The 11675-nt window shown below is 43.3% G+C and overlaps 1 protein-coding gene across 1 annotated transcript; it reads right to left on the bottom strand.

Annotated features, from left to right (window-relative positions):
- LOC134018484 (solute carrier family 26 member 6-like) lies at positions 1-10309 on the bottom strand. The gene is made up of 19 exons (XM_062458433.1): positions 10017-10309; positions 8957-9096; positions 8480-8590; positions 8057-8232; positions 7784-7948; positions 7129-7281; positions 5596-5678; positions 4870-5017; positions 3845-3958; positions 3669-3746; positions 3437-3532; positions 3175-3281; positions 3012-3081; positions 2795-2887; positions 2605-2715; positions 2240-2527; positions 1821-1875; positions 1375-1529; positions 1-1258 (listed from the first exon to the last, which is right to left on the bottom strand). The coding sequence occupies exons 1-19, from the start codon at positions 10148-10150 to the stop codon at positions 1232-1234; spliced, it is 2304 nt and encodes a 767-aa protein (XP_062314417.1). The 5' UTR covers positions 10151-10309; the 3' UTR covers positions 1-1231.
- Between the last annotated feature and the right edge of the window lie 1366 nt (positions 10310-11675).

Raw genomic sequence — 11675 nt, 5'->3', positions numbered from 1 at the left:
TACATATCAAGTCTTTTTATTTGACTCAAACCCCACCGATTTAACTCCCAATCCACAGAATATATTGAAAGACAGTCGACTTACATAACTCATTCAGCGGTGAATGCGCATACAGTAACGCATGTTTGTAACAACAGATAACTTATTAGATAATAGGGGTGGGGGGGGGGGAATCGAATTATCAAATCGATATTCGCATTTGAATCGCGATTCAGTCTTCTAGCGATTCCTATCGATTCACAAATGTTTGAGTTTTTGAGTTTACTCTGCAAGAAAAACAATACATTTCAAGGTTTTGATGCATTGGGATTTTTTTCTTCAAGACTTAACTGCCTATCACAGTCAAATAGAAACAAGTAACACTAAACAGCAAACTGGAATCAAATGCAAGCATATATTGAACCGAAATTTGATTAAAATCGTGAATCAAAAATATTGTGAATCAAAAATATTGTGAATCGATTTTTAATCGAATCGTGACCCCAAGAATCGAATCGTGAGTTACCAAAGATTCCCACCCCTATTAGATATCTTAGCAGATTGTTATGCTCAAGAGAATTATTGGTAAGTAATCATGGGAAACTGACTGGGGAGTCTATAGAAAATATGTTAATTTGTTCTTTACATAAAGATTAAAATGCATCTGTCAAAAGGTTGTTACACGCAAAAAATAAATCATCAATAGGCTGAATAACAATGAAAAAAATATTTTGCAAATGCATTCCATAAACAGTCCCAGTTTTGTCCTCACAGTCAACCTCTCACTCCCTCTCTACACTTCCTCCCTTGTTATAAATACAGATTTCTAGTCGTCTAGTGCTACATTCTCTCTTGCTATAAATACAGATTTCTAGTCATCTCGTGCTACATTCTCTCTTGTTATAAATACAGATTTCTAGTCATCTCGTGCTACATTCTCTCTTGCTATAAATACAGATTTCTAGTCATCTCGTGCTACATTCTCTTGTGCTTCCCCCCCTCCCTCCCTCTCTCTCTATTTCACACATACACAGGAGGAGGACTGCAGAGACTTGTTGTGTGATACCTCATTATTACCTCATCATAAAAAGACAGTTTCTAAAGCAATGGCTCTGTTTATCTCTATGGCAACTGACCACTGTGTCATAGTGGTGCATGCTCCTCACAAGAGGGGGGGGCTGAGAGGACAACCAATGGGAAGCAGGAAACCAGCAACATGAGGAAGGTGAGCTGGAAAGCTGACCCCTATTGGTCACATCTTGGTCCCATTAATCATATCCTAGACAAATAGGGACCATTTAGAAATTCGTGAGTGTCACTAATTTGAAAAACCTTTATTGATCCACGTGTACATGTATAATAATAAACAATTACTGCTTGTGAGTGTATACTTACTGGTGGATACTCGTGGTTCTCATAGTTGTGCAAGGCCGTTCCCCCCCTCAGTCTGAGGCTGTGTAACACAGCGTCGTGAATGGTGGGGAAGAGGAGACTCTTGGGAATGGACTCAGAAAACAAGCCTGCAGTTTCCAACTGCTCCATTACGCAAACTGACAACATTAGGAAACGAGGTTAGCTCATACACACACATCGATGAAAGGTCATATTAGAGGTGGTAATGTAGTGGATAATATATATAGGTAACATGTTTTAAAGCCTGAAGTGTTAAATACGTGTGTGTAGCTTTAAAAGGTTTGGAACAGCGCTGGTCTCTGTACAAAATGGTGCTATCTAGGTCAGGAGAGACATGACCTTGATCCAGTTTACAGCTTTAGTTAGTGACTGGCTCTAACTTTCAGAATGAGTCAGAGATTTTCTGGTATTGTGGGATGATGTCTGACCTTGGCAACCTGCTATATTCATGTCAACGCCAAGCTCTCCAAAATCTCTGAATATCTAATGGAAGAAGAAAAAGGAGATGGAAAAAAAGATTTTATCGTTTGCCTCTCGGCCACTTTTTCTTCTCTCTTCTCATTGCCTTACTTGATTTCATCACAATTCTAAATTTGCCAGCCTATTCCAAGCATGCAGAATCTTTGTATGCCTTCAGCGCAACAAAATCTATGAATGTGACAAAAACCAACCAAAATAGTCTCAAATATGTTTTGGGCCTAACCTCTCTCTTACCTTTATATCTCTTTTTCTATTTGTCACATGCTCTTTGTCAATCCATTCAGATTAAATATTCACCTCCCTCAGAATATGACTCATAGTCAATGCTTCTTAACCAACCACACACACACACAACCACCCCACTTACGTTTTTCAATGTTTTCACTGTGACAGTGTCTGCAAAGTTGGATGTGGAGAAGTCCAGTATGATGGTGTGTGTGTCCAGTCTCCGCCAATCCTCTTCTTCTACTGCAGGGATGGCCGCCTGGTTCATGTCCACGGTGGTCCCAGTGTCTGAGATAATGCTGTCTCTACTGAAAGCCCAGTTGTCCTGCCCGTCGGTGGGTACCTCGATAATGGACAGGGGTATTCCGTTCCCCTGGTCTGTTTGCATGTCGTCAGGCTGGTCTTTGCCACTGGACTTGTCCTTCAAGCCCTTTAAAAGAACAAAGGGAGGTTTTACACAGACACAGATCCTCTGTAACGGTGTTCAGTGTCGTGCGTGGGCCTCACCAGTTTCTTGGCCATTTTCTTTTGTTTCTTTTCCTCTTTCTTTTTCTCACGCTCCATCACTGCATCCTGCTGCCTCTTCATGGTCAGCATCTTCTTGACGTCAATCCCGCTCTGTAATACAAGACAACACAGTCTGCTGTCAGAGGAACCGGAGAGAGTACGATAATGAAATGAGTCATTTTGCACACACCTTCTCTTCCAGGGCCGTCTTGTAGAATTCTTCATTAGCATAGTAGAGGGCGGTGGATGATTGGAAGATGGTGATGCCTGCTATCTTTTTAGCCTGCAGGGATAAACGGGAGATTGGCTATGGGTCATTCTAAATATTGACACACTGATTCCTTTTCCCGGTGTAATGGTATAAACTTGACAGTGACAACATAGGGGTCCGTGTGTCTCTCTCTCACTTCCTCATAGGTGTCCATGTCCAGGTACAGCTCTGTCCCGGGGACGTGGCCCAGGACAGAGTACCTCGGCCTGGGAGAACAGAAAGAAGGAGCAAACACTGAGGACTTGAGCAGACACAACAGCACTGTGGTGACACATGGAAGGTGGCTGGTCTAGACTCACAGTTGGCTCCTGAAGATGACAGTGAGCAGGGCAAAGACGATGGAGGCGAGCAGGCCCAAATCCAGGTTTAATAGAATGGTGCACACCAGAGTTACCACCCACACCATCTACGGGAGAAGCACACAGAGAGTCTATTAGGTGTTTATTAATCAGTGGATTAACAATGTCCTGGTGTATTATCTTCTATTCTATAATATTTCTATATAGTCCTTCAATGTAGATCTTCTATAGGTGTAAGTAGCCTGTAATGACTGCATCTTACCAGATCAATCTTGTTGCGTCTCCACAGAACTGGAATGTCTCCGAACTGCTCAAACATGTGCTTTAGGTTTACAAACACAATGACGGACAGGACAGCCTATTGGACAGAGGACACACAGACAGTTTATAGTGAAAGGTGAGACAGCATTTGTGTGTCGTAGGCACTAATAGGAGAAAAGCAAATGTGTGCAGGGGGGTGGGGGGGTCATGGGGTAGGGGTGCTTGAGAGTTACCTTGGGCAGTTTCTCAAACAGTGAGCCTATTTTCAAAATGATAATCAGCAAAAAAGCGCACGAGAATATCCCAGCAACCTGTCAAAACCCAAGCGACACGTTAGCCAAGAATCAGTGCGAGCCCGCGTCGACGGATTGTTTGTAAAAGTGGCTGCGTCTCCGAGTGTGTGTCTTGCCTGTGTTTTTCCTCCGGTGGTCTCCTGGACCAGACTGCGGGCCATGGAGCAGGAGATGGGGTAGCACTGGAAGAACCCCCCAACTGAGTTACTGAGACCCAGAGACAGCAGCTCCTACGGAGGGCAGCAGGAGAGGGGAGGTGAACACTGCACATGTGGAACCGCACAACAGGACATGAGGTATGGCAAGAGAGGAAGGCCCATTCAAAGATTTTGTTCACCCAAACATGGTTTGTAATCATTTTAGTATAGTAAAAATAACTAGTAAAAATTACTTTCCCCTAAATGGCAGCGTGTTCTAATGCTCAGCAAGTGTCGTGTTAATATTCAGAACATGTTACATTAAGCAGTCAAACATGATGTTGTGACTAAACATAACGCAGAGAGGTCACCAACTATGTCAACAGCTACAGTCAACAGCTATGTGTAGCTGTTGACATACGGTCAACACCTTTCATGGAGGAACAAAGCTTTTCCACAGTTCTTTCATACTGACTGTGTTCCCTCCCTGTTTCTTTCCATTAGAACACAACACTCCTAATCACATGACTCTGTCAGGGAGAGAGTCTGTGTCTGGGTGTGTGTTTAGAAGTGTGCGAGTGTTACTGAAGAGAGAGCAAGTCAGTCTGTATGTGTCAGTGCATATCCAGGAGTGGATCAGGAGTTTGGTCCCACTGTCACCCCACAGTGACAGTGTGACTAAGTGTGCTGGCACATGCTAAACATGGTCTAACGTAATGGCTGGATGAGTCTGGCTGTGCTGGACCAGTACCCAGGTTACTATGCAGCAATCACATTTAGTCATGGTACTGTACAACTCTGCAGATATGCAGTATTTGTGTGTGTTCTGTGTATGTGAGTGCAAACATCCATGCAGGCATGTGTATACCGAAATAGTGACTTCTCTGGCTCATTCATTTCTTCCTAGTATCTCTCTCTCTCTCTACATCTCTCTACACCTGTCTTTCTCTCTCTCAAAAGTGTGTGCATGCACCTGTGTGACTGTGTTTGTGTTGAAGGCTCACCTGGTTACTGTCTACCTTGTAGCCATGTTTGACGCCAAATGTTTTGCCCAAGGAAATGACGACGGCGTAGCCAACGACAGCTATGGCAAACGCATCGCCTATTAAGTCTGGGAAGAGAGTCAAATCAGGGACCACAGGGGCATTCATCCTGGTGGGGAAAGTGGGAAAGGAGAACATGGATGGGAGAAGGGGGGAATTGGGAGACAGGAGAGATGGGTGGGGTGGAGGGGCCCAGGAGAATATACGTTACGTGGGTGAAAGGTAGATCAGGATGGTCATGACTATGACCTCATCATTGTCACTTCTTGATTCCTTGCGTTTACACATATACACATCACAGCACCGTGCTGTTAAATGACATCATGGAAATGATACAGAACAAGTATGCATGCACTGACAAGCCTCTTACAGTTCCTTTTCATCTCTTGTTTTACAACAGGTTTACACCAGGCTTTAGTGGTCTAAAGACCTTCCAGTATACAGACACACACTAGAACACACACACACACACAGAGTACACTTCTTCCTAGTATGATCTGTTTCTATCTTCCTTCAGAATGAGGAGTCCTTGTGCACTCCTACTGTCTAGTTCCTTAGAGATCATTCTGACTCAGGCCTCTGTGTACAACACAGTACAGCATGATAAGGCCAGAGCCTGATACTGTATCAATCAGTTTGGACCCAGTGAACACATGAATACAAAGACACAAACACACTTGAACTTACCCGCTGGGTATCAGTCCCACAACGCTAATATGAAAGTTCTCCTTAAGATGGGTGTAGTATGATATAATTGTTGCTCCAATGACCTGTTGGAGAGGAAAGTGTGTGTGTCACTATTTCTACACAATATGCTTCAAATATGTAGCTCAAGATTAGGGGATGTCAAACATTAATTAGGCCAAGGGTTTCCTAAAGCTCATTATTGTCCCCAAAATCAGTAGATTCATGGGAATCCTTTGCTCTGCGTGTGCAGCAACAGACAATGGGAACAGAACGCCCTCCAGTGGGTACTCAATCACCGAGCGTTGCAGAGGAGGCAGCGCCTGGCCGTGGCGCACCACCAGTGCCGGTCCTAGCACATTTGGTGTCCTAGGCGAGGTTTACCCCTGGTGCCCCCCCCCCCCCCTCCACCAAGTCAACGGCACGAAATTACCAAATTAAGTCCAAATTACCCAGTGCACTAACTTTTTTATGCCAGCAGAGGGCGACAACCACAACACGGACATATGACGTGCCATGTTTGGCGCTCTCTGCTGGTAGTGCGTTTGAAACTCAAGGACAGCGTGAGGGTTCATTTAATTGGATGCACTTGGGAAATTGCCGCCCCCCTCTTAATGCCGCCCTAGGCAGCTGCCGATGTCGCCTATAGCAAGGACCGACACTGCGCACCACTACGCTCGACAGTATGAGACCAAGGCCGGGGTCAGGCAGAAGCGGGGGTACGACAACCACTGTCGAGGTCGCGCTTTCTCATCCTACCCAGGATGATTGGGACTGGTCACTGGGACTGCTGGGGCAGCCCCAAGCTACCCCAAAACGGCAGGGGCAGCTTCCTCATTGCTTCACTGACATTGTTCTGGGCCGGCGTTTAGTAGTCATGGATGGAACACATATAAGGGGCCCATATACAGGCGCCCCTCTTGGTGCCCATCATGCCGTGCGGCAGGAAGAACTCATTTCCCAATCTTGGTTTTCTTATTTCAAATGAAAATCTGTTGGCTACGAAGTACACGGCCCCCACTTTTGCTCTTTGATTTCCGGGGATGTGGAGACTGGTGGCCTGTTGTACCTTTCGCATTCTTTTGAGTCTACTTGTCATAAAAAGCTGTGCAATTTATAGGCCTATTGAATTTTCGCAGACGCAAACCATTCATCAGAGCATTTCAACTTCATACAGTGTCACATCTGTGAGAAATAACTAGGGTATACCCGTGTTAAAGGCAGGGTAGGTACGTTTTGTTGAACTAACAATTTTGGCTTGAGTTTGAAATGATACAACCCAAAATATTGCAAAACATCCCTACCTTCAAAAATCCATTGATGCAACGCAGTCATATTCATTTTTATTTTTCGCAAACATGAATCAATCCAAACAACACGGTGCTGACCATATCTTGGTTTTGCACGCATCAATGCGCCAGCATTGCACTTGTCACATAAAAGTAATAACGTGCCATCTTTAACCAGCTTTGATGCTGGGTCTACTTAATAATGGGTCTATGGTGTGGAAAAACGGAAAGGTACTTATGGACTTACCACTATAAGTTCTATAGGAATGGGAAGAGGCAACTTTTTGCTGTAGTAGTCATTGAGTTCCTTGACCACAATGAGAATGGGCGCTGTCACCAGGCTGGTCACAAGAGTGCCTATATTAGTCTTGGGGAGCAGTGAACAGATATTCACAAAGGTCTGGGGAAGATGGGAGGGAGACGGAGAAGAAGAGACGTTTGAAACAGCACCACCTACGACAGGACTGACACACTCAAACGCACTCAAAACATTGAAGGCTGAGCTAAGACAGATCCAAACATTTGAGCGTCAGCTTTCAAGTCAAAGACAAAACACAAGATCACATGACTGTTTCCTACCAAGAGTACATACTGCAAAGTATAACCTTACTTCAAATGATGAGACAAGTGAAACGTTATTTGCGTGCGTTTGTGTCCATCAAATGTGCATGTATGGGGGGGGGCAGATGGCTGAGCGGTTAGGGAATCGGGTTAGGGAATCGGGCTTTTAATCAGAAGGTTGCTGGTTCGATTCTGGCCGTGTCAAATGACGTTGTGTCCTTGGGCAAGGCACTTCACCCTACTTGCCTCGGGGGGAATGTCCCTGTACTTACTGTAAGTCGCTCTGGATAAGAGCGTCTGCTAAATGACTATATGTAAATGTAATGTGTATGCATACTCACATAAACTTGAGAGAGCGGTCCATTAAACTTAGGTTGTTCAACCCCAAATATGTATTTGAGCTGTGCAAGGACCACTTGGATGGCTGCAGCAGTTGTGTATCCACCAACCAAAGGCACTGAAAGATATGTTGCCAAAAAATCAAACCTCACCAAGGCTAGGAGAATCTGGGAGAGGGTTGGGAGAAAGAGAAATGGCAAATTTGCTGTATGTAGTATTCAGTATTTTGTTTGGGGCAGTAAATAGATATAAAATGAGCTTTGATGAAAACACACCTGGAAGATTCCCACCAGCAGACTGAGAGAGGATGCCACCTGTACCCTGTAGGCAGCCTGCATCACTGTATCTAACACCGCAGTTCCATTGGTCCCATTGTAAGTCATGAACTTACTGTTTACTGCCAACCTTTCTGTCACACTGCCAACCATAACACTAACCACCGAAAATGTACCTTGGGTATAAACACACACATAAGGATACATGTGTGCATTAGCATACAATACATTTTAAGTGTCAGTATGGCTTCAACCATCACTTACCCTTTCCAGGGTTAAGTCTAGGGTCCCCTGACCAGAATGTATATATATTCAGGGACACGGTGGGTGGTATTTAGTCAGTGAGGGTGGTGTAACCTTCCTCAGTCCCCATGTCCCACTCTTCAGTCTTTCTCCTCCACCCTCCAACTCTTTCTCTCTTACCTATGGACACATGTCTGGAGGTGCCAAATATAATGTAGACCAGAACAGGGTAGAAGGAAGAGTACAGGCCAGTCACAGGAGGAAGGGATGCCAGAAGCGCGTAGGCCATACCTATAAGAGAAAGACATTTTATTACTCCATGGACAGTTTAACACATGTTTAACAACTAGATCACTCAATTAAATGACGTACGTGGACTATACCAACGAATTTCATATGCAATTCGATTTCGATTAAGACGGTCTCTTATGGCGCTTTTCCACTGCATGGTACCAGCTCAGCTTGACTCTACTCTATATAGCGACTGAAACTGCCATAACGTTGTCTCCGATGCAACACACACCACTCTCGCTATATCCTTTCATTGGCAACTGCAGGAATGTTTGCGCTTCAATTCACGGGGCGTTTTGCGCGTTGACATTTAATAACGTTGTCCAGTAAATAAAAATAATTGTTTGTGTGTGTGTACAGACGGACCCTGAGGCAGGTGCATGATCCCCACACTGAAGCCCGAGATGATGTCTCCCATGATAGTCTCCCTGATGGGGTACTGGGGGAGCCAGGACAGGATGGGTATATAGCTCAGGAAAATGCTCTTCAACCTGGGCACTGAACATCTGACGCCAGGTGGTAAAGGGTGGTGGATGGAGGAAGAGGGTGAGGAAGAGAAAGAGAGAGGAGAGAATGAGAGAGGAGAGAATGAGAGAGGAGAGAATGAGGGAAGAGAGAATGAGGGAAGAGAGAATGAGGGAAGAGAGAATGAGGGAAGAGAGAATGAGAGGAGAGAATGAGAGGAGAGAATGAGAGGAGAGAATGAGAGAGGAGAGAATGAGAGAGGAGAGAATAAGAGAGGGGTGGAGAGAAGGGCAGGATGTAGAGATGTGAGAGAAACACAAGTCGTAATGTAAGCGGTGCACAACATTTTTTGAAAAGTGAACATTTATTTCTATAGTCCTTCCACACACTTTTTTCAAGTACACACATCCTGTCCTGGCATCATTGTCAGGTGATCAGAAAATCGAATCAAGTATGTCTGTGTTAAGCTGGGATGCAAGCCAGTACTCTCCTGATCCACAGAGGTAGCCAGGATCCCATTAAACCAGAGAGGGCTTCACAGGCTGTGATCCAGGGTACTGTAAACATACCAACTTAAAAACATGACCTTGACTAAACCATAAGCAGTTTGGACATTCCTTTCTCTCATTCATTATCTCACTTCCTAACTTCCTCTCTCATCTTCCTTCCTTTCTCATCCCATCCCTATCGTTTTATGAATTGCATAATATAATAGACAGCACAGTCCAACGGCAATTGAAATGTGTCCTTATGTCAACTCAGTCTTGCTACTCATTACATTTAACTGACAAAATGTTCCTTGTTGGAAGTGGCATAAACCTATGTAGACATTAAAATTGAATGAGATAATAATCCATATCATTTTAGTGATGTTGCATCGTCTAGACCTCATGCTCTGATGTGGGAGAGACTGCACATTCAGCACCTGTACTTCCGCTCGTAAGAAAAGTCCCTCTCTTACCTCATGGAATCTTTTAACCGTTGTCTCAGGGGGGGTTTGTTAGAGTGTGTCCTCTTCCGGGCTCTCTCGTCCAGACAAGGCTCATCCAGAACGTCTCTCTCCACATAAAACTCTTTAGTCCCCTGCGCCACCATGGTCAACCTGTCCTGGTTCTCCTTGACTTTGTCTATCTATAACTACAAGAAAGATTTCTGCAATGAAAATGAACAGGTCTGTTAAGATGCTTCTCTGTTTCACAGGTGTTTGTCCAGGTTGGTTGTCTGAGAACAGTGAATGAACAGGTGTGACGGTCTCTCCCCTGTTCTTATGAGGGAAGACACACACACACACACATTTATACACCACGCCTCCCCATACAATTGTGAGTATATGTTTTTGTGTGATCTCTTGATGATTGACCTTGGGAAAACTCCAGCATGACTCAGCACACACACATTTATACATAGGTGCATAAATACATATATACATACATACATACATGTAAAAATGAAATTAATAATTACATATGTATCAATAATAATAATAATAATAATGAAATAATTGAAAAAAAGTTAGGTCAAAATCAAGACACAAGTAGAAACAAACGGAACAAACAAAGGAAAAACTGTGGACAGAGAACAGTACAGTAATACTTATATTTCTTGTATTACCTGTATGGCACCTTGAAAATAACTTGTGTCCTCCAGCAATTGCCGAAAGTAATTGTTATGCAATATGGAACATTATAATATGGAACTGTGCTGAATTGGACAGACAATTCAGGGCAAGTTTAGACATTCATAAACTACCTCAGCAAAACTGATCCAAAGTTCAGAGACAACAAAGACTTGTGATATTGAAAACCGTTTCGTTTTTACTCTAGTTTTTTATGTACTTCCAAACACACAGACACCAACTGTTGATGCACCTTCTCCAAACCTTCAAGACAATATGTTTAACCTCTCAATTATACATCCATTGATCACAATCTAAATACCTAACTATTTATCTTTGAGAGATGTACCGTTTACTGAGGTAAAATATTTGGTGTACAGAACATTTGAATGAAGTACTCTCAGTGGTCTGTGGGTTATTAGTTTAGAAGTTGCTTTGAGATGTTTGCTTTAGAATTAAATACTTAGAAATGTTTTAGCGTTTGTTGTTGGTTTAGATGTTGCTTTGAGGGGTTTGCTGTAGAATTAAATACTTAGAAAAGTTTCATTTTCAGTCAACAGGGATGGACGGGATGTCAGCACATAGTGTACTGTATATCCTTTCAATTGAATAAAATGTACCATGGTTTGTCTATGAAGTCTAAACAAGGCAGTACTATTTGTTGTAAACAAAGATGTGCAAGATAATTTAAAAGCATTGAAAGTTGGAAATGTGACAATAAGGATGTTACTGGTTAGACATGCATCTTTTTGACAGTACATTAATCTCCCCAGTTGAAACAACTGAACTAAATGGCCCACATCCTATCGTTAATTTGACAGATTACGTTTTAGGTTAAAGTGTAGTTTTATTTATGTTTCAGATGTTTGTGGATATTTCTCTCACCATCAGTGTCTTCCAATGTTATATGGTATTGTATTAACTTTGGGTTCTGTATTTTAAAAAGAGAGCAACCGAGGTCTGTCAAGGAGGAGTGAGAAAATACAGTGCATGGCAATTCCATAG

Source organism: Osmerus eperlanus, chromosome 4, assembly GCF_963692335.1.
Source record: "Osmerus eperlanus chromosome 4, fOsmEpe2.1, whole genome shotgun sequence".
Lineage (NCBI taxonomy): Eukaryota > Metazoa > Chordata > Actinopteri > Osmeriformes > Osmeridae > Osmerus > Osmerus eperlanus.
Note: the sequence above shows the minus strand (reverse complement) of the source record. Positions and strands in the feature narration are given on the sequence as shown.